This window comes from Mytilus galloprovincialis, chromosome 3 (genome assembly GCF_965363235.1).
Source record: "Mytilus galloprovincialis chromosome 3, xbMytGall1.hap1.1, whole genome shotgun sequence".
Classification (NCBI taxonomy): Eukaryota; Metazoa; Mollusca; class Bivalvia; order Mytilida; family Mytilidae; genus Mytilus; species Mytilus galloprovincialis.
Window position 1 is genome coordinate 31,230,848 of NC_134840.1, and position 25,841 is coordinate 31,256,688.

The following is a 25,841-nucleotide window of genomic DNA, read 5'->3' on the forward strand; positions in this document are numbered from 1 at the left end:
TTATTGCATACCAAAGACTTGATTAAAAAACTTGGTGATAGGGAATCAATTTCTTACATCTGGTTTAACTATACATCTAATATATGCCAAAATGTAACATGAAATCTTGATAAAAACAATAATATGATATATTCGCAAGAAAAAAACCAACGCGTTCAATACTTGGGCTACTACATGCAGCCCAATCCATCAGAAGCAAGCGTTAAGCCGATAGAGTACAAATATAAGCCTAGTGTCAAAATGTCTAATTTTGGTTGCTAAGGACTGTAAACAATAAAATTGACTCATAATGTCATTGTTAAACACTTAATTTACTCAGAAGTTGATTTTGAATCTAAATATCAATAGATTTATTGCATGAAAAGTCTTAAATTATACAATTCTGAGCTTGGTAAGTATGCCATAAGGTAGCAATAAACAGTTAGGAAAAAATACAAAAATTTGCCCTTATGAATTTTACCATTCCCTTTTCATTGCTTTCTTGCAATATCAAGCTTACTGTTTGTGTCATATATGGGCATATGTATGTAATCAGAATCTTCCATAGATTTTATTTTCAGTATATAAAATGGTAAAATATAATTTCTTTTTGGTGTAACCATGGCAACAATCTGCATTTATTTGTTATAAAATATTGCAAAAAGGGGGGGAAAGATGTCACATATTTCCCCAAAATTTGACTAAAAGTAAAATTTCAATTGCTTGAAGTAATACCTTTTCTGAAACTGTGTACATATATCATTCTGCAAATCCAATGAAAATCATGTGTCTTTCATCTCATTTTTTTGTAAAATTGCGTCAAAAACTTCGTGTAGAAAAAGAGTGTTTGTAAACAGTACATTAATTTCTGGACCGATGGCCGGTCTAGCTATGAAAATACGGACTGTCAAACAGAAAACAGCCCATAAAACATGTAAAACATAATCTTGATGCTCTTATAAACCACCTTTGAAGGCTAAATTAGCACTCATCTGTCTAAAAATGAATTTTATTACACAATAACTTTCCTATTTGAAAAATCCACAGGGGCCATAATGCGAAACTAATCTCCTAACTGTGTATTGCTACCTTAATAGTAAATATTTTTTTCAAATTCTCCCTTTTAACTTATTTTCTGAGTTCTGCTAGCTAAAACGAGTAAAATGGCCTTTTATTTTTTTAAATTGGTTGAGTAATGAATATTTTATGAAGGTTAGCAGTTGACACTGAAACGCGACAAAAACTGATTTTAAGAAAGGTGCCAAGTCAAAGTGTAAAATCTTGTCTCTACCTCAAGTTTTAGCCAAATCTTAAAAACTGTACCTCTTTTGTCAGTTTTTTAATGTTGAATATCATAATAAGATCTCTGATGATGCACCATTGTACAAAATTGAGCAATTTTAAGCATAAAAATGTTAATCTTTATGCTTATTGCATACCAAAGACTTGATTAAAAAACTTGGTGATAGGGAATCAATTTCTTACATCTGGTTTAACTATACATCTAATATATGCCAAAATGTAACATGAAATCTTGATAAAAACAATAATATGATATATTCGCAAGAAAAAAACCAACGCGTTCAATACTTGGGCTACTACATGCAGCCCAATCCATCAGAAGCAAGCGTTAAGCCGATAGAGTACAAATATAAGCCTAGTGTCAAAATGTCTAATTTTGGTTGCTAAGGACTGTAAACAATAAAATTGACTCATAATGTCATTGTTAAACACTTAATTTACTCAGAAGTTGATTTTGAATCTAAATATCAATAGATTTATTGCATGAAAAGTCTTAAATTATACAATTCTGAGCTTGGTAAGTATGCCATAAGGTAGCAATAAACAGTTAGGAAAAAATACAAAAATTTGCCCTTATGAATTTTACCATTCCCTTTTCATTGCTTTCTTGCAATATCAAGCTTACTGTTTGTGTCATATATGGGCATATGTATGTAATCAGAATCTTCCATAGATTTTATTTTCAGTATATAAAATGGTAAAATATAATTTCTTTTTGGTGTAACCATGGCAACAATCTGCATTTATTTGTTATAAAATATTGCAAAAAGGGGGGGAAAGATGTCACATATTTCCCCAAAATTTGACTAAAAGTAAAATTTCAATTGCTTGAAGTAATACCTTTTCTGAAACTGTGTACATATATCATTCTGCAAATCCAATGAAAATCATGTGTCTTTCATCTCATTTTTTTGTAAAATTGCGTCAAAAACTTCGTGTAGAAAAAGAGTGTTTGTAAACAGTACATTAATTTCTGGACCGATGGCCGGTCTAGCTATGAAAATACGGACTGTCAAACAGAAAACAGCCCATAAAACATGTAAAACATAATCTTGATGCTCTTATAAACCACCTTTGAAGGCTAAATTAGCACTCATCTGTCTAAAAATGAATTTTATTACACAATAACTTTCCTATTTGAAAAATCCACAGGGGCCATAATGCGAAACTAATCTCCTAACTGTGTATTGCTACCTTAATAGTAAATATTTTTTTCAAATTCTCCCTTTTAACTTATTTTCTGAGTTCTGCTAGCTAAAACGAGTAAAATGGCCTTTTATTTTTTTAAATTGGTTGAGTAATGAATATTTTATGAAGGTTAGCAGTTGACACTGAAACGCGACAAAAACTGATTTTAAGAAAGGTGCCAAGTCAAAGTGTAAAATCTTGTCTCTACCTCAAGTTTTAGCCAAATCTTAAAAACTGTACCTCTTTTGTCAGTTTTTTAATGTTGAATATCATAATAAGATCTCTGATGATGCACCATTGTACAAAATTGAGCAATTTTAAGCATAAAAATGTTAATCTTTATGCTTATTGCATACCAAAGACTTGATTAAAAAACTTGGTGATAGGGAATCAATTTCTTACATCTGGTTTAACTATACATCTAATATATGCCAAAATGTAACATGAAATCTTGATAAAAACAATAATATGATATATTCGCAAGAAAAAAACCAACGCGTTCAATACTTGGGCTACTACATGCAGCCCAATCCATCAGAAGCAAGCGTTAAGCCGATAGAGTACAAATATAAGCCTAGTGTCAAAATGTCTAATTTTGGTTGCTAAGGACTGTAAACAATAAAATTGACTCATAATGTCATTGTTAAACACTTAATTTACTCAGAAGTTGATTTTGAATCTAAATATCAATAGATTTATTGCATGAAAAGTCTTAAATTATACAATTCTGAGCTTGGTAAGTATGCCATAAGGTAGCAATAAACAGTTAGGAAAAAATACAAAAATTTGCCCTTATGAATTTTACCATTCCCTTTTCATTGCTTTCTTGCAATATCAAGCTTACTGTTTGTGTCATATATGGGCATATGTATGTAATCAGAATCTTCCATAGATTTTATTTTCAGTATATAAAATGGTAAAATATAATTTCTTTTTGGTGTAACCATGGCAACAATCTGCATTTATTTGTTATAAAATATTGCAAAAAGGGGGGGAAAGATGTCACATATTTCCCCAAAATTTGACTAAAAGTAAAATTTCAATTGCTTGAAGTAATACCTTTTCTGAAACTGTGTACATATATCATTCTGCAAATCCAATGAAAATCATGTGTCTTTCATCTCATTTTTTTGTAAAATTGCGTCAAAAACTTCGTGTAGAAAAAGAGTGTTTGTAAACAGTACATTAATTTCTGGACCGATGGCCGGTCTAGCTATGAAAATACGGACTGTCAAACAGAAAACAGCCCATAAAACATGTAAAACATAATCTTGATGCTCTTATAAACCACCTTTGAAGGCTAAATTAGCACTCATCTGTCTAAAAATGAATTTTATTACACAATAACTTTCCTATTTGAAAAATCCACAGGGGCCATAATGCGAAACTAATCTCCTAACTGTGTATTGCTACCTAAGGCTAATTTGAGGGGTGGTAGGAGCCCGGAAATCCCGGGCTTAAAAACATGAAACCCGAGATGCAGAATTTAAAGAAATTCATATCCCGAAACTCCCGGCCGTAATGATCAATCCCCAAGTCCCGAGCTTAAAAACAATCGATCCCGACGTCCAGAAAAAGGTCCTGCCTCCCTCTAATCTCTACCCTACTTTCATATTTGCCAAATCACTACTTTCACTTTCAACAACAAATTTGTATGCTCCATTTATGGGCATTATTTTTTTCTAGTCTGTGCATCCGTGCGTTCGTTCGTTCGTTTGTCCATCCGTCTGTCCCGCTTCAGGTGAAAGTTTTTGGTCGAGGTAGTTTTTGATGAAATTGAAGTCCAATCAACTCGAAACTCAGTAAATATATAGTGCCGATGTGGCATCCGTGTACTACGGACACATTCTTGTTTCCACATGTTTTACTTATTTCAATTATATGCAACTGGTATGACTCCTTTTCATGAAATAGTAAACATTTCAAAGAAAACAGTAGACAGAATACAGAGATTCTCTATTTATTAAAGTGGTATAATCGTAGTTTACGTGTAGATAAACGCGATCTAAGGAGATATAATAGTTGTGGTTCTTGCGATCTAAACACCATGATATGGAGAACGCTCTGATTGGCTTTTCTATTTTTCATTTTTGTTATCTATCATACGATTGGTTGTACTTGTGGATGTTTCAAACCGGAAGTCTGATCTATGACTTGAATCAGTCTGATGTCGGAATCAATATCCGGACTCCTTTTTTGTCGTTTTTCTCCAAATATATCTCAATATGAATAATCATAAGAATGGATGACAAATGCAACTATGCATGTTACCTATAGAACACAGAAGCATGATGATTAATTTATCGTGGAAGGAAGAGAAGCGACACACAAAATGAGGTCTTCTCGTTTAATAGTATAGATTTCCATGATTTTTCATAATCAAGACTATCTATCTGTTTAAGTTTACTAATTGAACTTTAATAATGCCCTTAATATTATTATTTTTGGTTAAGCTATAAAGGAGAAAGTAAAATCACAAAAATACTGAACTCAGAGGAAAATCAAATAGGAAAGTCCCTAATCATAGCAAAATCAAACGATAAAACACATCAAAAACGAATGGACAACAACTGTCATATTCCTGACTTGGTACAGGCATTTTCAAATGTAGAAAATGGTGGATTGAACCTGGTTTTATAGCGCTAAACCTCTCACTTGTACGACAGTCGCATCAAATTTAATATTGATAATGATGCGTGAACAAAACAAACAGACACAATAGCCTGAATAGGTAAAAATGTCAAAAAGGTAACGGTCAACCAACACGTGGTGGCGTCCGTAAAACACACAAAGTGATGACTTCAGCTTCCCAACGCTTCAATATTGGGAAGCTGAAATCATCTCTTTTTGTCGTAAAGCTTTGTTTCCAACCGACCGAGAACGAACCCAGAGCGAACGGACTCTATGGGCGAACTAACTGAGGGCGGACAAGTAAACAGGGCGAATGGACCCGATACCATTTTTTCCCCACGCAATATGGGAGATAATCGAAAAATTGTAAATGTAAACAAATCGTGACCGGAAGAATGCGATTTCAACACAAACAAGACGATCATAACCAAAAATAAACAAATATTTTCATATATACAGTAAACAAGTTATTTATCATAAATCGTCCGAAGTGAAACAAACACTTATACAATGACTGTTGGATGGGAAACTTTAGATGTTGGAGAGCAGGTAAGCTCGCAGTTTTATTTATCCACACATAACAGTTCTTGAAATTATTTTTGGTAAACAATAGTCGAGCCTATTATATGTCAACAGCAGGTCAACAGGCACTCAATGTCCCAGATGTTGGTAAAATTTTGCTTCCAACTTTGGCTCATTAAACTCTGAGCTTCAAATGGATAAACATTGCGTCTATCTTTTTTTTTTCGAAATATTTAAAATAATTCAAATAATTTTACTATAGTTGATACACAATACAATTTTTTTTTTTTGGGGGGGGGGGGGGGGTGTCTGAACTCGGATCCTGTATTGTTAATTTAGAATCCTGTATCATCCTGATTCTCGTTGCCATAATAGCACATGTAATTTCCTGTCCCGCAGAAATTCGTTTCCTGTTTTCACGCTTTAAAATTATTAAACTCTCATAAAAAAAAACTGGCCAACCCCACATTAAGTTTGAACCCCAATGACGCCCACTTTGTAAAATGTTTAGAAAGCACATAATCATAAAATGGGCTTCAATTTACTAAAAATCATCAAATCTCCAAGCTTTTACCAAGGTGTAGATTTGTTTAAAAAATTGATTTGTGATAAATAGATTTCTGTTTTAATTAGTACAATATTATAACCATAGGTTCAGATACTTTACAATACACATCATTCAATCATAGTGGTGTATTAGGTGAAAAATGCCATAAAAGTAAAAAAAAAAATAATCAGATTCACTGTCATTTAGTAGTAAGCAAATTCTGATGCCACTGCTTCTAGGCGAAGATGACATTAAGTGTTACCATTGACGGTCTCTGTCCATCCTTCTGTCTATCCTATTTGGATTCCACACTCTATATTAAACTTTTGATTTGTCTCATTTAAAGGGGCACTAGATGTTCACCATTTTAATCACAAATTCTAATATTTGTCAAATTGATTTATAACAATGTAAAACATTTATCCAAACTATTAAATGTTTATCACCGTTTTAACCTTATTAGAATGATTTTTTGTGGATCAAATCAGTCAATCAAATGATTTACCTTTCTTTCACTTTCAATGTTGACATTCTTTTTCTTTAAATAACTTTACACATACAATTCACGTGATATCCATCTCAAGCTAAGGGGTTGAATTGAAGTTCACATGAATACGGATTCAATGAGGTCGAATTACTCACTTGCAATAATTCATAATCAATGTTTTTTTAGCTTATTTTGACAAAATTGAACCATACTGGCTGCTAAAAGCGAATCGTTATTTCACTATTTGCATTTCATTAATGATTGAGCAAAAAAAAAAATAATGGTATTAATTTTTTTATATATCTCGTAGCTAGTGCCCCTTTAAAACATAGAGTGATATATGCTCTGAAAGAGTATTTTCACATATATGCAGGCTTGAGAGTGTTTACAATGGATTGAATATACATTTACAAAGTACATGTTACGCTTTGAAAATTGAGCACTCATACAAAATACTAAGAACCCAAACTGTCTGACAGAGTTTAAAATTAATTAGTGAGTCATCTACTGATCTCTTACTTTGAAAATTGCTAATTTTGCCATTTCTGCACCTGAATTTAATTTTGCCTCATGAATATGTTATGAAACTCAAAACACAATGCTAGGAACAATACTAGCAGACAGAGTTAGAAATTGGGCAGTGTACTAGAGTTAATTCCCTTTATAATTTGGAAACTTGGAAACAAATTTAAATTTGTTTCTACACTCTATTCTAAAAAAAGAAGGGACGAAACAGTATAGAAAGATGTAAGATAAAATATCTTTACAATGATTGTTTCAAGCATAATTATTGTACAGTTTTCTTTTCTTTTTCAAGGCATTAGTTTATAACCATGAAGGTGAAGCCAGGATTGAAGAGGGACCTAAAAGGGTAAGCTGCTTTAATATTAATTTGATATATTTAGGGATATTTTAAATCATTTTGGCCTAAAACATTAAGCATGTTAAGTGGTTAACATGGTTAAGTATATTATATTTTAAAGGAGATTAAAACAGCAATGAACATGTGTCATAGTTTTAAAGAGTTGTAGTGAACTGTTTGAAAAAAATGGATAAAATGGATTGTTTTAAGTAAGAAATCTAAGTTAATGTCAGAGTTTACCAATAGACAGACATTAATTTACCAAAGTGTTTACTTTGACAATATGAATGTATAAATAAGAAGATGTGGTATAAAGCATGACAAATAACACCACCTTAAGGAAACATTACAACCAAGCCATAGAAAAAAAAAGTTGTTGTTGGCCATGGTTAGCTCATTATTTGATGCATTCTACTGTTGTAGTGGCAAATAAAATTCTATTTTAACAGGCAAAAAAAGAATGAATTAAAACAAATGAGAAAGGGTTTTGATTCCCCATAAACTACAAATATGTACCTCTGTTAGTTAATATGTATATTTGAAGTACTTTTGATATCAATTATTGGTTGATTCAACAAAATTCCTTTTCAATATATTTGAATAGATTAAATTCACCTTGTTGTAAGGAGAAAAGAAAACTAAACTTGCATCAAAATAGCAACCTTCCATCATTCCATAACTTGATTAACAGTGAATAGGAATGAAAGTTTTGACATTTGATTTACTTATTGGCCAATATCTTTTGCAGTTATTTTTATGGAGAGAAAAATTTCAGATACTAAAGAGGAATGCAGTGAACCAGAATTCCTATGCAATTGTAAGGTACAATGATGGTCAAGTGGAACATTTGAAAGGGTAAGGAGTCATGCATGTAGTTCTTTTTGTTCTTGTTATTTAGCTGATAGTCAAACTGATTGTACAAAGTAATAATTATATATATATATAACTGCCAAACATGTTTTGTAAAAATAATCTCTACTGCTTAATAATATTGGCACAGGTTGGTTGTCAGTTTCCCCCCATATAATCCATAGGCGGATCCAGGGGGGGCCCTGAGGGGCCCGGGCCCCCCTTTTCGTGGGAAAAATTTGGTTGATTATATAGGGAATCATTGAAGCATGACTGGAGCGGGCCCCCCCTTAGGTCAGTCAGCGGGCTCCCCTTAGGAAAAGTTCTGGATCCGCCTATGTAATCTGTCTAATTTTGTGATCAGCACCCATTTATATATGTTTTAAAACACCTCACAACGGATGTGACTGGGACATTTTCTTTTGATTAGCCTTGGACTTTATTACCAGGGTTGAACTTATGACAATTGGAATGGTTATCTTTTATTAATTACAAACTTATATAACACATTCTTTAATCAATACAGCGCATGTATATGTAACAATTTGGTCAATAAGAACAAAATCTTACAAATTTTTCTACAATGATAATCTATAATAATAACTTTATTCAATGGACCCCTTTGTTTATATGGATCATATAACCTTTTACTTGTTCTATAAGAAATATCAATGTAAAAAAAAACTTTTTGTAATAAGATTTTAATTTGCTTTAATTTTTTTTTTATGTTTTGACTGACATATATTTGCAGGCCATGTGTTATATATGAGAATCCACTTCACCACAAGTTTGTGAAGGCCTATCCAATGGAATCACTTGATGCTAATGAAGCTTTAGTTGTCTATAAACAAGATAAGGAGACCAACAAAGTCACTAGATATGTACAGTTTGGACCAACCTTATTCATGCCAAAAGCAGGCGAATGGTAAAAACATTTTTTATGCCCCACCTACGATAGTAGAGGGGCATTATGTTTTCTGGTCTGTGCATCCATTCATCCGTCTGTTCGTCCGTCTGTCCCGCTTTAGGTTACAGTTTTTGGTCAAGGTTATAGTTTTGACCCCAATTTCACGGTCAAATGAACACAGAAAATGATAGTGCAAGTTTCAGGTTCAAGTTTTTGGTTAAGGTTTTTGGTCAAGGTAGTTTTTGATGAAGTTGAAGTCCAATCAACTTGAAACTTAGTATACATGTTCCCTATAATATGATCTTTCTAATTTTGATGCCAAATTAGATTTTTTACCCCAATTTCATGGTCCACTAAACATAGAAAATGATAGTGTGAGTGGGGCATCTGTGTACTATGGACACATTCTTGTTTTTTATGTCCCTTCCTTGGGTAACAGGGACATTTAGTGTTACTTTTCACCATCCTTGTGTCTGTCCATCGTTCATCCTTCCGTATGTCCCATTTTTTTTACCGCTCTCTAACTTATGTGTGCATCATACAAATTTTATGACCATCATACACAATGCTAAGAAACAAAACTAGTTGACAGAGCTTTTTTATGATATTTTCATATGAACCTATTTTCACATTTTATGTGTTTTAAGGAATTGTACATGTTGAGTTCTAAAAAATTCATTTACATGAAATTAATCCATAGAAAACTTATTTGAAGATTAGGGTTAGAAATTTTTTGTCAAGTTGGAAAATCAGGAATGAATGATTTTTATTTATTACCGATATGCCATTTGTTGATTGTTGGTTGCTTTAAGCCACATTAGCACAAAACGGCTATATCGCGGCGATATATATGCCATCTGTAAATTTAAAAATAATAATGATATTTATAATTATAACAAAGCACATTTTAGTGCTCTCACACCTACATTTCAACTGCAGTTTAGTTTAGGTCAAAGCTATCATCAGCAGAATTTAAGACAAGTACAAAATTTAGAGTTGATTGATTATTTTTGTGGGGATAAGTACTTTGAATTGTTTTAAAGTTATATTGAAAATCAACTTTGTAATCCAATCCTTATTGGAGTTTGAGGAAATTTATGTCAGATATAATAAATTTGCATTAGCTGTGACACAAAAAAGAGAACCGTAAATTAGTGTGGACTGATTATTAGTCCCCTACCGATGAAGCCAAAGGGGACTTAAGGTTTGTACACCGTTCGTCTGTCTGTCTGTCAATCTGTCCATCTGTCAGTCCGGCAAATCAGTTTTCCATACTTTTTTCTTCATGCTTAAAGATATTGATTTGACATTTATTTAGTGTATTGTTTTATCATGACAAGGTACAGATCAAGTTCAAATTTTGTTCCTGTCTGATGATATTGTGCAGAGTTATGGCCCTTGAACTTAGAAAATTCCCTTAGATAATAAGTTTCCGCATTTTTTTTCATCATGTTAGAAGATATTGATTTGATAATTGGTATATAGTTTTACCATAACAAGTTACAGATCAAAATCGACTTTTGTTTGGGTTTGATGATTTGTGCAGAGTTATGGTACTTGAACTTAAAAATTCACGCAAAAAATCAGTTTTCCGGATCTAGATTTTTTTTCGTCAGGCTTGAAGATATTGATTTTGAAAATTGGTATATAGTTTTATTATGAAAAGTTACAGATCATGATCACATTTTGTTCCTGTATGATGATTTTGTGCAGAGTTGTAGTCCTTGGACTTAGAAAATTCACTTGAATAATCAGTTTTCAACACTTTTTTTGTCATGCTTGAAGATATTGACTTGATATTTGTTACATGTATACAGTTTACACCATAACAAGTTATAGATCAAGTTTGAATTTTGTTCCAATACAATAAATTTATAACCGTCAGGGAACTATATATTGCCATGCAATACTCACAGAATGCTTTTTTTATGGAAATTACGCCCCTTTGAAATATAGGCAATTAGAAAAGTTACATTGTAAGGGATATGGGTATTGGCTATCCTGAAGCAATCTTGAAAATATAATTGACCTTTTATTTTACAGGCTACATGAATTTTGCTGGCATGGAATAGATCCAGACAACAAAACCAGTATGATACCAAACAGTAACAGATTCTCAAGATTGAAAATTATTCCAGATCAGTTTTATTATAATGTGAGTAACGACAAAAAAATTCAGTTAATTCTTTATGTTTGTATTCAAAAATTCGAAATAGTGAACTTTCATGGCCCTTTAACAAAGTTGTCGGGACCATATAGTTTTACCCTTATCTGTCATTTCTTCACAAACAGTTATACAACGTAAATACCTTTTTCTATGTCCCTTCACATATTGAGCTGATTTTTAGGATGAACTTTGAAAACTTTATGAAAATAACAGTTATACCGACTTTCATTCTGAATTTCTATTCCCAATAATGGCTTTCAAGCTTTTATTGCAAGCATGGCCATTCATGTTGTTCCGGTACATCTAGTTGTAAATTAGAATGTATAAGGATAAAAAAACAGCAAAAAACAAGCATAGCTTTAGATTGTTAGTAACTGATTTAATTAACCTTTTCTGTATTTATTTTTGTTAAAAAAGAAAATACTGCATATTGTCAAAATTCAACTCTTTTCAGTACAGTGTTTGATTATTCATATTTATGAAATAATATTGGTTTGTTATTTTAAAGGTTGACGAAGTGAGAACAGCCGATGATGCAGCTATCAGGGTCAAGTTAATGTTGTTTTATGAACTAAAAGATATAGACACAATGGTAAACATAATTAAAAACTTGGGAGAACATTGTTAAAATACCAATTTTGTCTTATTGCCAATCAGTGCTTTTTATACGACCGCAAAATTTGAAAAATTTTTCGTCGTATATTGCTATCACGTTGGCGTCGTCGTCGTCGTCGTCCGAATACTTTTAGTTTTCGCACTCTAACTTTAGTAAAAGTGAATGGAAATCTATGAAATTTTAACACAAGGTTTATGACCACAAAAGGAAGGTTGGTATTGATTTTGGGAGTTTTGGTTCTAACATTTTAGGAATTAGGGGCCAAAAAGGGCCCAAATAAGCATTTTCTTGGTTTTCGCACTATAACTTTAGTTTAAATTAATAGAAATCTATGAAATTTTGACACAAGGTTTATGACCACAAAAGAACGGTTGGGATTGATTTTGGGAGTTTTGGTTTCAACAGTTTAGGAATTAGGGGCCAAAAAAGGGCCCAAATAAGCATTATTCTTGTTTTTCGCACAATAACTTTAGTTTAAGTAAATAGAAATCAATGAAATTTAAACAAAATGTTAATGACTACAAAAGGAAGGTTGGTATTGATTTTGGGAGTTTAGGTCCCAACAGTTTAGGAATTATGGGCCAAAAAGGGCCCAAATAAGCATTATTCTTGGTTTTCGCACCATAACGTTAGTATAAGTAAATAGAAATCTATGAAATTTAAACACAAGGTTTATGACCATAAAAGGAAGGTTGGCATTGATTTTGGGAGTTTTGGTCCCAACAGAATAAGGGGCCCAAAGGGTCCAAAATTAAACTTTGTTTGATTTCATCAAAATTGAATAATTGGGGTTCTTTGATATGCCGAATCTAACTGTCATGACTGTGTATGTAGATTCTTAACTTTTGGTCTGTTTTCAAATTGGTCTACATTAAGGTCCAAAGGGTCCAAATTAAACTTAGTTTGATTTTGACAAAAAATCAATCAGTTAGGTTCTTTGATATGCTGAATCTAAAAATATACTTAGATTCTTGATTATTGGCCCAGTTTTCAAGTTGGTCCAAATCGGGGTCCAAAATTAAACTTTGTTTGATTTCATCAAAAATTGAATAAATGGGGTTCTTTGATATACCAAATCTAACTGTGTATGTAGATTCTTCATTTTTGGTCCTGTTTTCAAATTGGTCTACACTAAAGTCCAAAGGGTCCAAAATTAAACTTAGTCTGATTTTAACAAAAATTGAAATCTTTAGGTTCTTTGATATGCTGAATCCAAAAATGTACTTAGATTTTTTATTATGGGCCCAGTTTTCAAGTTGGTCCAAATCAGGATGTAAAATTATTATATTAAGTATTGTGCAATAGCAAGTCTTTTCAATTGCACAGTATTGCGCAATGGCAAGAAATATCTAATTGCACAATATTGTGAAATAGCAAATTTTTTTTTAATTAGAGTTATCTTTCTTTGTCCAGAATAGTAAGCAAGTAATATCTAATTGCAAAATATTGTGCAATAGCAAGATTTTTTTTTAATTGGAGTTATCTTTCTTTGTCCAGAATCAACTTAAATCTTTGTTATATACAATATACAATGTATATTCACCTTTTACTACCAACTGATAAATTAAAATAATCTTTACCATTCAGTGATAACAAGCAGTTTTTTTACATCTTATTTCCTTATCTTATCTAAAATGTTTTTAGATAATGTATGTTGGACATTTGCCAGACATGACTATGATGTCATTTTCTATTTTTATTTGCCCATTACTTTATGTAAATAACTTCATTGGAAATTTGCCAATATAAAATGTTGCTGATGAAGTTTTTTTTATTGTTTTATACAATAAACAATGTATATTCACTTTTACTACCAACCAATCTTTACCATTCAGTGATAACAAGCACTTTATTTTACATTTTAATATTTTATGATGTATTTAAAAGAGTAGTTATTGTTGCAAACTCCATTAGAAATTTGAATTGATATCAGTTTTGGAAAAAAGGAAACGGGGATGTGAAAAAAGGGGGGGGTGTTAAATTTTTCTCATTTCAGATTTCATAAATAAAAAGAAAATTTCTTCAAACATTTTTTTGAGAGGATTAATATTCAACAGCATAGTGAATTGCTAAAAGGCAAAAACAAACTTTTAAGTTCATTAGACCACATTCATTCTGTGTCAGAAACCTATGCTGTGTCAACTATTTAATTTTAGATTTAAAAAGTTTGAAGAAGAAATCTTTAATTGTAAAATTTGTAAAATCTTGACATTTGTTTTGTGTAAAAAAAACCCATGTAATGTCAAAAATTTGATCACAATCCAAATTCAGAGCTGTATCACGCTAGAATGTTTTGTCCATACTTGCCCCAACTGTTCAGGGTTCGACCTCTGCGGGCGTATAAAGCTGCGCCCTGCGGAGCACCTGGTATGAACATATGACCAATTGGAATACTTACCTCTCCATAATACATTAGATTGATATTTTTATGCCTATTATAATGCCAGAGTAACATTTTGATTCTGCATTTAAGTTTTGTAGATCCTTTTGTACAGGAGTATGGCATTTGTATGAAGATTTTTTTACTCTTAACCCTAAGATTCATTGACTTTGGATGTTTTACTTCAATTACATATAAGTTTGTGATTAGGTCAGGTTAAAGGTAACGTTTTTCTGAGATTTTGGATTGGCTTATTGTGTCGTGAAAGAACATTCTAGAGTGACCAGTTTGTTAAAGATGCGACAAATATATGTAAAAATATTCTACATTTAACTGTTCATATGTTATTTTTCAGCTAAATGCCACCAAAGATCCATTTTCAGATTTTATAAAGTAAGTATTAATCATGATCATGATAAACAGCTGTCTTTGAAATTTTATAAAAGTCTTATTAAAATAAAGGATTGATGAAAAATTGTGTTTTCTTGTTTTGCCAAAGTCTGTATACCAGTCTATAGGTAATTTGTACTTTGTTGAATAATTAAATTCATGGTTAACCTGTTCTCTTAAAAATCACCAGTAATTGATATCCCAGTAATAGTTATGAATGCTCAGTACTCAGGGAAATTCCCTGCTGTGTTATTCAGTTTCACTTGAATGAGCACCTTCTATGGTTGATACATTTTAAGGACTGTTTCCAGAATAATACATGCTCCGTATTGTACATTGTCAAGAACATTTGATTACTGTATATACAATCATCTTTGAAATATTGTTAGTTAACTCCCCTTTGTTATGCATTACTGGTATGTTTTTACAGTTTAGGCGTCTGTATGTTTGTTCATAGGTCCATCTGTCTGTATCGCTGCAAGTTACAGTTTGTGCCACATTAGAGTTTTGACCCTAATTTTAGAGTGCCCTGAACATAGAAAATGATAGTGCCCGCTAATTGACCCTAATTCACGTTAAAGTTTTGGTCAAGGTAGTTTTTGATGAAGTTGGAAGTTCAATTTACATGAAACTTAGTAGACGTGTTCCATATGATAGGATCTTTCTAATTTTAACCCCAATTTCACAGCTCACTGAACATAGAAAATGATATAATACATAATTTTTTTTTCATTACAGCTGCGTCTGTGCAGATATTATAGCTTATGCTTCTAAATACACGTAAGTAAAAACTAAGTGGAATAAAAATGACAAAAAATTATAAAATAGAAAAACTCAATCATTTCACTTCTTCACGAGTGGAGATATTTGTGGTTGCTGTCTTCAATCATTATTTTTAGCTCACCTGGCCCGAGAGCTTTTCTTATCACTTTGCGTCCGTCGTCCGTCATCGTTAACTTTTACAAAAATCTTCTCCTCTGAAACTAGTGGGCCAAATTTAAGCACACTTGGCCACAATCATCATTGGGGTATCTAGTTTAAAAAATGTGTATGTGGATCCGCCAAACCATCCAAGATGGCCACCATGGCTAAAAATAGAACATAGAGGTAAAATGTATATTTTGGCTTAAAACTCTGAAACCAAAGCATTTAGAGCAAATCTGATAAACTGTAAAAAGCAATAATGTTCAGCAAAGTAATATCTACAAATAGGTCAACATGACCAAAATGGTCAGTTGACCCCTTAAGAAGTAATTGCCCTTTATAGTAATTTTATACGAATTTTTCATAAATTTTTGTAATGTTTTACAAAAATCTTCTTCTCTGAAGCTACTAAGATAAATTTAACCAAACTTGTCCACAATCATCATTGGGGTATCTAGGTTAAAAAATATGTGCAGTGACCAAGCCAACCAACCAAGATGGCCACACAGGCTAAAAAAGAACATAGGGGTAAAATGTAGATTTTGGCTTATAACTCTGAAACCAAAGCATTAAGAGCAAATCTAACATGGTGATTAAGTTGTTTATCAGGTCAAGATCTATATGTTATGAAATTTTCAGATGAATCAGAGAACCTGGTGCCCCTAAATTGGTAATTTTAAGGAAATTTTGCCGTTTTTGGTTATTATCTTGAATACTATTATAGACAGAGATAAACTGTAAACAGCAATGATGTTCAGCAAAGTAAGATCTACAAATAAGTCAACATGATCAAAATGTACAGTTGACCTCTTAAGGAGTAATTGCCCTTAATAGTCAATTTTTAACAATTTTTTGTAAATTTTTGTAATATTTTACAAAAATCTTCTCCTCTGAACATACTAAGACAATTTTAACCAAACTTGTCCACAATCATCATTAGGGTATCAAGTTTAAAAATATGTCCGATAACCCGGCCCGTGAACCAAGATGGCTGACATGGCTAAAACTAGTAAATCGGGTAAAATGCAGTTTTTGGCTCGTATCTCTAAAACCAAAGCATTTAGAGAAATTTGCTCAGGTAAAATTGTTCAATAGGGTATGATCTATCTGCCCTGAAATTTTCAGACCAATCGAGCAATTTGTTGTTGGGCTGCTGCCCCTGAATTGGTAATTTAAAGAAAATTTTGCAGCTTTTGGTTTTTATCTTGAATATTATTATAGATAGAGATAAACTGTAAATAGCAGTAATGTACAGCAGAGTAAGAGCTACAGATAAGGCAACCTGACCAAAGTGGTCAATTGACCCCTTAAGGACTTATAGTCCTTTATAGTCAATATTGAACAATTTTCATAAATTTTGTAAAGTTTGTAAATTTTTACAAAATATTTTCCACTTTCACTTCTGGGCCAATTCTATTATATATAAAGATAATAGTAAACAGCAAGATTGTTCAATAAAGTAAGATCTACAAACACATCACCAGCACCTAAACACAATTTTGTCATGACTCCATCTGTGTCCTTTGTTTAATATGCACATAGACCAAGGTGAGCAACACAGGCCTCTATAGAGCCTCCAGTTTATTTTTGTATGATTCTGTATTATTATTCATACATATATGTTCATTGATAAATATGTTTAAGGGAATATACCTCTTACATGTCAGTTTGACTAGAACTTACCTTTTGGTAAAAAAAACCAAAACATTCCAAATAGTACTGCAAGGAATGATATTTTTATGAATTATAATGATATGCAATGTTGTCTTTGTAGCAGATTATGTTAAGCAAACTAATGAATGCATTATTTCTTACTTTTAATTTAGAATTCTTCTCTCCAAAATAATCACAACATTAGAATGGTAATAGTAATACATTTAAAAATTAAAACACTTATTTATCTCTGAATCAGTGAATGTCTTAATATTCTTATGATATAATTGAGAAATTTATTTATTTGTAATATAATTTTAAGGTACATAGAATTCATGGAAAAGTCTTCAGCATTAAATGATCTATCAAACTACCCCCAGTTATTAGACCGTAGTAAACAGATAGGATATGAGATCTCTAAAGTTGTCTATAGAGGATTCCATACACATGACAAATTACAGAAACTTCATGATGGTGCTGTCAAAACCAGGACTAATCTTAAAATAGCTGTTAGTATAAAAACATGAATACATTAATCTAATGAAGTTAAAAAATTTAAAATGGTTAAGTTTAAGGCAAATCTTTACTAGTTCTGTGAGACCTGTGTAAGCTCGCTATATACATATTTTTTTTATCATTTATGTAAGGAAATTTCATTTTAAACATGCTTATTGTGGTTTGATTTTTGATGTTTTTAACCAAATAATGCACTAAACAATCCCTGATTCATTTCTAATGAATGCAAGAGGATATTGAGTATGTCAAAGAGACAGCTAATTGACCTAATTCAACAAAATAATTTATGAAATTTGTTTACAGAGACTATGAAAAATCTGTGATCAAAATACTAGTACCTGTATAATAAATAGTCATAATACAAGTACCGGTACAGGCAATAATAAATAATGTATCAATAGTATTTGTACTTCTTAGTGGCAATTACAAGTGAGAAAAAGAGACTAGAAATAGATATCCCAAACAATGGCTAAAATTATTTCTTAAATTTTTCTTTTATGCGAATCAGTAAATTTTTGAAAAGTACAGTTACTCTTTGTGTCTTTCAAAATGCAAAACACTCATACTTTTCTATTTTAATCACCTTCAACCGTTTGATAATGGACATTATTATTTTACAGTATGAAAAAGAAGAACAAGAACAAGAAATGACTGACATGAAACTGAAGAATGAAAAAGACAGAATACAACTAGGTGAGAGAAAAAAAACTTTGGTAGTTCAAGCAAATTTAGTTCTCTCAGTGGTTGTTTATATGACTGAAAATTTATTAAGTCATATATTGTATGGACCATATGTCCGTAGACAATGTTTTTAGGGATTGAAGCCCATCCAAATTCATTAAAACTGTGGTTTAGTAATTTATTAGTTCTACAAAGGTGCAAAGTCACTGTTGAATATATTTTAGACTTTAAAATCATATACAGTGTAAGTCCTTGGCCATGTCAATAATGATTTTTATTTTACTGTTTATATGAATTTAATTTATATTCAATTAAAGATTTCTTGCTGTTGTGCAATACACTGTGCATTTGCCTAATACTTTGTACATCTCTGTTTAACTTGTACACAAGTTGTATCCATTACACCAAATTGGGATAGCAAGGTCACTTTCCAAGTCCTTGAAAACAGCTTGTCAGAATTCTGCCAAGTTGCACAGATTTTGCCACAGGACTTCAAAGTTTTTCATTTACTATTTTCACATGATTTTTGGGGTTTCCCATTACAAAAGAAGGTCTTACCATGTATGCTTATATTATGTCTTGACAGCAGGCAACATACATCTTCTGAATCATTAGAAACTCACATTTTTAATAAGATGTGTTACTTAAATATTGTGTTCAGCATAGATTTGGATATTACTAGATGAATAAACATATATTTTCAGAACACAAATTGGAGGAAGAAAATTTATCACATAAACAAGAGTTAGAAAAGTAAGTTAGATAATATTGATTTATAAAGTATCAAACCAAATTTAGAAACTTATTTAATTTTATGTTTCAGAACTATGTTAGCACCCAACAAATCTGAAAACATATAGTAAAAGCTATTACATTTTGTCTATTTCAGGTAATCAGTGTGAAATCATATTACCTGTTTCTATTTGTGCATAACAGTCTTGAAAACAAAAAATGTGCTTTATTGTCTTAAAAATGTTTGACACATGAAATAGACACTTGTCAATTAATTAAGACTCAATAATGATCCCGAAATATTTTTGTTAGTGTTTCAATTTTATTTGAAGATTGCATACTTCTTATCTGCTTTTACTCATATGTTAAATGTAAAATACTATAATGTATTCATTGCTTATCTATCTTTTACAGGGATAGAGTAAGACATAAACTGATGATGGAACTTAAACAAGAGCAGAATGTAAGAGATGTCTGGATTCAGGAAAATACAGCATCATTAGAGGTAATATTTGGCATAAACACTTTTGTAATAATAATGTTTCTTTGTTACACATTATTAAAGAAACAGCCATGAATGTTCTTATTGATTATAGAGCAAAGAGAGTTCTGTGGGTATATTATTATTGGTTGGATACCAAATTACGGGTTTTCTTTGGTGCAATGAATTACACATTTTCTTAAGGTTTTGTATGCAGAGATTGACAAAACCATGACATCAAATACACACAAAGTTTTCCTCAATATATGAAAATTGGTTCCCACAAAAAAAATATATCCACAGTACATTACTTAACTATTTTTATGGCCCCGCAACAAAGTTTTTGGTGCCATATTACCCATGTCCGTAATTCTGTCATTCCATCATTCTGTCATTCAGCAAGGAACCATTATACAGAGTTTTTTTTCTAAACGCCTTCAGATATTGGGCTGGTTTTTCGTATGTGAGTTAACTGTGATAAGTTACAGATCAAGTATTAAGTTCGTTCTGCTCTGCTAATTTTTTGCCGAAAGTACGGACTTTGGACTTTGGACTTTGATAAATTGTTGAAAATCACAGTTATATAAATTTGTTTTCTAAACGCTTTCAGATATTGGGATGAATTTTGGCATGTGAGTTAACCAAGATGAGTAACAGATCAAGTTTTGTTCCGCTCTGCTAATTTTTGCCGAAATAACGGGCTAGGCACTTTGATAAATTGTTGAAAATCACAGTTATACAGACTTTTTTTTCTAAACACTTTCAGATATTGGGCTGAATTTTTAGTACGTGAGTTACTCATGATGAGTCACAGATCAAGTATAAGTTTTTCCGCTCTGCTAATTTTTGCTGTAATTTCTGACTTTGGACTTTGATAAATTGTTGAAAATCACAGTTATACGGACCTTTTTTCTAAATGCTTTCAGATATTTGGCTGATTTTCCGTATGTGTGCTAACCATGATGAGTTACAGATTAAGTTTAAGTTTCGTTCTTCTCTGCTAATTTTTGCCAAAATTAAGGGTTTACAACTTTACAGATATATGGAAATTTTTCTATACGCCTCCAGATTTTGAGCTGATTTTTGATATGTGAGACTACCATTATGTTTGTGTCCACATGTGTTATTGAAATTGCAGATTTTTCAACTCTTTGAGACAAGGCTATTTGTGCGCTTTGACACATCTATTTTCCTTTGATGTCTAATCCAAGACTTGAATTAAAAATGGGTCTGACAATTTTGTATATCAGGAGTAAGTTTCAAATATGATTCTCTTGAATAAATTCATCTTATAATGGGTTTGATGTTACAGCTCCAGTTTTATATAGGGCCTTTTTGTGAAAAGTTTTTATGAGACTTCTTTGTCAGCGGAGACTTGAATTCAATTATGTGTGTATGATTAATAATTTTTACCTTGTTGTCAAAAAACATGAAGAAAGGCGTGGTAAACCTTGCATTTTTACTTCTTTCTCTGTCTAGTAAAAATTATTATCCATATCCAATATAAATATCCAATGTATATAACTTTATGCATTATTCGTTTATGTCAATACTTTAAAAGTATTGTGTCTTGTCTAACAGTTATAGTCTTTGTAAATTTATTTTATTGAATTAACTGAAGTTTATTTTTATCTACAGGGTAAGAAGCTACAAGATGCCCAGACACTGAAGTACTACACAAACTTACATGACCTAGGTGTTGACCTCAATGGCTACATACAGGCTAAAGCTCAACGTCCACAGAAAATCATCAAAGTAGTCGCAGATAAAGATTCAGCCAACTTTCATCTTCACCATACCTAAGTTTTTTTTAACTTTTGAATTGAAGTTTCCATTTTATAACCCAATCTAGGAGTAGTGATGTATTGCATTCACTGTGTGACTGTGTTTGTTCATTTAAAACCATTTTCCTCACATTTTTTCAGTTTTCGACTGAATAGAATAATTTAAAATTTCATTTTGTATGTTTCTTTTTAACTTAATTTTATCAAACATTATATATAAAACAGCCATTTGGATCAAATAAGACATGAGTATGAAATCAAACCACATGTTAAAGGAGTATGTTCGATAAGGTCCTAAAATGGCCCACTTTTTTAGCGTAAATTTCAAATTCGGATTTATTGACCAATATCACGATAAATTATAGCTAATACATTGAGTAGATAGGATATAAGCCATTTTGTTTAAAATTTTACGTTTCAGCGTTTCATTATGACGTCACAAGTTGTACTCATATTGATTTTTCACGAAAAAATCAATGAAAATGGGTAAATTTCCAAAGATTATTTGACAGGAAACATAGAGCGCATATGTCGACAACAAAGATCTTTTAAAATAATGTTTGTGAAGACATTTAACATGTCTTATTTGAATATTAAGCTTGTCGACGCCTGCACTCTATGTTTCCTGGTCCTTTATTTGGTTGAAATCCCGCTGATTTTGTCAAATTTCACCAAAATCCCTTATCTTGACCGTTTTGGAATGTAAAAATCGTTGTGTTAGAATTAAACTTTGACAAAAACAGCTCTGTTTAACTTTTTCACATGTCTTTAAGGCAACTTAAAACAATTATTGTCATGTAACCATGAACTTTATAATTGGGGCCAAATATGGCACTTACCGAACTTACTCCTTTCTGTAACAACAAGGCTGACATATATTATCCTATTCACACATCAATTAAATTAAAAATGATTTGGAAACAATTCAATATTTTAATGTGTTAGCAATTTTAGTAGTTAGTAATTTTATAATCTACAACATGTATTTAAAACAAATATATTATATTTACTCTGACAAATATTGCACTATGATGTATTTGTATTTTTTAAATGTCATTCAGGTTGTCTGTAATGTCAACTTCTATTGAGGTCACTCCTATATGTTTTGTGTTTTTACTCATACATACTGTGATATATATGTATACAATGAATCTTTTATAAAATACTTTTAAATCATTAAGAGAAGATATTATTTTAATGTCATCTTAAATTAAAGGTAATTAGCATACATGGTCTAAATATATTTTTATAAAATAAATGACTGGCTTTTGATAGAAAATGTTTGCTCAAGTGCCTTGTGATATTTTGACTTATAGAAGTAAGTTCTGTAAGTACTGCTTAGCAATGAACACTGTGCTTTTATTTATTCAAGATATTACTTGTTCATTATTCTTTATTTGCATTGCACTTTCAAGTCATATCCTTGTATACATATAGGTATATGATATCACCAAGGAATTGGTTGATAGCTCACACATACTGGGAATGATTAAACATTTAACATTTACCATGTGGTGACCGTCATATGACGGGCGTACCCAATTAACCGTTATTTGGCTCCAATGGCGTTCCATACTTTTAGAAGTCCACTTTATGAAACTTATTTTAAAAGTTATGGATGTTCTGTCAACCTGAGGCTATCAATATTCACGTTTCTCATGTATAAGTAGCATTTCGAGCACAAATACGGACTTGGAAAATTGAAATTGGCTAAAACTCGGTTTTCTGGAGGGGTGGGCTTCACATCTGTATCTTACACAGGAAGTTCAGAGGCATAAAACTTGCAAAAATAGTGCAAACCCACGGCCATATAACTACTGATCGTTATTATTATTGAAATACGCATAGGAAACAACTACTTCCGGTTTTGGGTCCATTTGAAGTCAAAAATCGGCAAAAATCGTGAAATTCAGTATTTTTGGTCCAAATGACCTTCTGTAGACTGCTGAACCAAGATCAGATTCACTCTGACCTAACAACTGCTGGGGTCAATTCGTTAACTAGGGTCCACTCTACATGCAGGCTACAGCTGGATACCTTTACCAGCATCCCTGGGTCTTCTTGGTCAAGAGGAAGAACGAAAAATAGGCAAAATTGACGCTTTTTGCACCTGATGACCCACTTTCGGGCAAATTCCCGCGCACCCACCCCCACCTCCTGACCCCGACCACCCCACCCTGTGATCACCTATATTAGATTTAAAGGAATCAATATGCTACAGTAACAGGGCTAAGCTCATTTGCATATAATTTGCATATTTTTGCAAATAAACGAAAATTAGACATTTTCTGAAAACAATTCAGCATGGTAAGGGTTAAGATGATACTTTTTACAAATCTATTTTAATATGACTGGAATTTAATGTGATTCAGGTTTCTGAAATACTATACAGTCCGAGAAATATATGCAATTCAAAATGTATAGATCTGATGATACTCTTATTAAAGATATGGGATTTAAGGCTTTTTTTTAAATTATGTAAGAGTGATATAGGGTTTGTTAAGCATCCTATATTATACCAGCATGCTTTTTAAATGTCATTTAGACATGAGTATGAAATCAAGGCTCCAGGTGCGGGAATTTTTCGCTACATTGAAGACCTGTTGGTGACCTTCTGCTGTTGTTTTTTTCTATGGTCGGGTTGTTGTCTCTTTGGCACATTCCCCATTTCCATTCTCAATTTTATTAATGGTTAGTTTATTATTTGTTTTGTTTAATAACAATGGTTAACTGAGAAACAACAACACTGATTATTGCACTAACACATAGACTTATGGGAGTTATAAAGTCCAGTCTTGATAGAATTTTCATATGGAAAAAAGTAGTTAGACTTAATATTTTTGGCATATAGCCTTGAAGCTACTACCCAACAAGTTGGTCCAAAATGTATCTAAATGTTTATATTTTATGTTGATGATGGAGACACCCAGTTAAAATTTCCAATCCCCAATAGATATCTAACTGATACTTCTTTTTTATATATATATATTTCTATATTTTATTTGTAGTGCATATATTTGTATATGATCCATCATTATTTGTCTTCTCAGGGAAAGTTGCCAACATTCCATTACTCATTCTAAACCTATAATTACATATCCATTACTCATCCTAAACCTATAATTACATATCCATTACACCTTCACTGAATCTTCAATACCTTACACATCACACATTCACTGAATCTTCAATACCTGACACATCAACACCTTCACTGAATCTTCAATACCTGACACATTACACCTTCACTGAATCTTCAATACCTGACACATCACACCTTCACTGAATCTTCAATACCTGACACATCACACCTTCACTGAATCTTCAATACCTGACACATTACACCTTCACTGAATCTTCAATACCTGACACATCACACCTTCACTGAATCTTCAATACCTGACACATCACACCCTTCACTGAATCTTCAATACCTTACACATCACACCTTCACTGAATCTTCAATACCTTACACATTACACCATCACTGAATCTTCAATACCTTACACATTATACAGCTTCTTTTGTTTTAATTTTTTGATGAAATTACTTTTGAGTCAATTTTCGTGTCCAATGAAAAGTTTATTTTTTGGGAATATGGGTATTTATTTATTTACAACCATATAGTTGATAACAATATTTATATCTAGATGTGAGGTAGATATTCTTATACGTTTTATAACTAATAATATTTTATCACAATCATGTATACATATGTATACGCTGTTTTGTTTGTTATATGCTCTTAATATCACCAACTGTGCAATATCATTTTTTCAAACTGTATATATTTGAGATAATACCAAATTAAATATTAATTAAAAAACGCTAAAAATAATTATCTTATTTCTTTATTCAGTCAGAGCCATAACATATTAAGCAGAACCAATATCATCATTTGATGTTACAATGTTAAAAGTTGGTGAATCTTAAATGCAAAAGACAACAGGGAGAAGGACAAAATTGGAAACATAATTGAAGTGCAATATTCCAAATTGATTCCTCATTTGTAGAATTTGCTTTTCAAAATTTATAAGAAACTGATTCCTTATTTATTTTAATACTTAGTAGTTTACACTGTCATTCTGGGCATAGGATAACTTTTTTTTAGTACATCACATTATGAATTACAAAGCCAAGACCCTTAATTATGCATTATTTGTGATGTAAGGTCAGAATTTAGTTGTAATTCACCATAATTCATAACAGTTTTTATCATTGTGACTCGCACCATTCCCCTGCT

General features: G+C 31.7%; 1 protein-coding gene across 1 annotated transcript; it reads left to right on the plus strand.

The window, feature by feature from the left end:
• Positions 1 to 5,456: 5,456 nt before the first annotated feature.
• On the plus strand, positions 5,457 to 25,437 carry LOC143067695 (uncharacterized). The gene is made up of 13 exons (XM_076241165.1): positions 5,457 to 5,649; positions 7,474 to 7,527; positions 8,267 to 8,373; positions 9,119 to 9,292; positions 11,318 to 11,429; positions 11,950 to 12,033; positions 14,793 to 14,830; positions 15,566 to 15,607; positions 17,727 to 17,913; positions 18,541 to 18,613; positions 19,306 to 19,354; positions 19,748 to 19,838; positions 21,453 to 25,437. The coding sequence occupies exons 1-13, from the start codon at positions 5,611 to 5,613 to the stop codon at positions 21,615 to 21,617; spliced, it is 1,215 nt and encodes a 404-aa protein (XP_076097280.1). The 5' UTR covers positions 5,457 to 5,610; the 3' UTR covers positions 21,618 to 25,437.
• Positions 25,438 to 25,841: the final 404 nt, after the last annotated feature.

Coding starts and splice junctions, on each gene's coding strand:
- LOC143067695 (XM_076241165.1), top strand. CDS start 5,611: ATGACTGTTGGATGGGAAACTTTAGATGTTGGAGAGCAG. Junction 8,374..9,118: donor CAAGTGGAACATTTGAAAGG/GTAAGGAGTCAT, acceptor ATATATTTGCAG/GCCATGTGTTATATATGAGA. Junction 18,614..19,305: donor AAAAGACAGAATACAACTAG/GTGAGAGAAAAA, acceptor ATATATTTTCAG/AACACAAATTGGAGGAAGAA.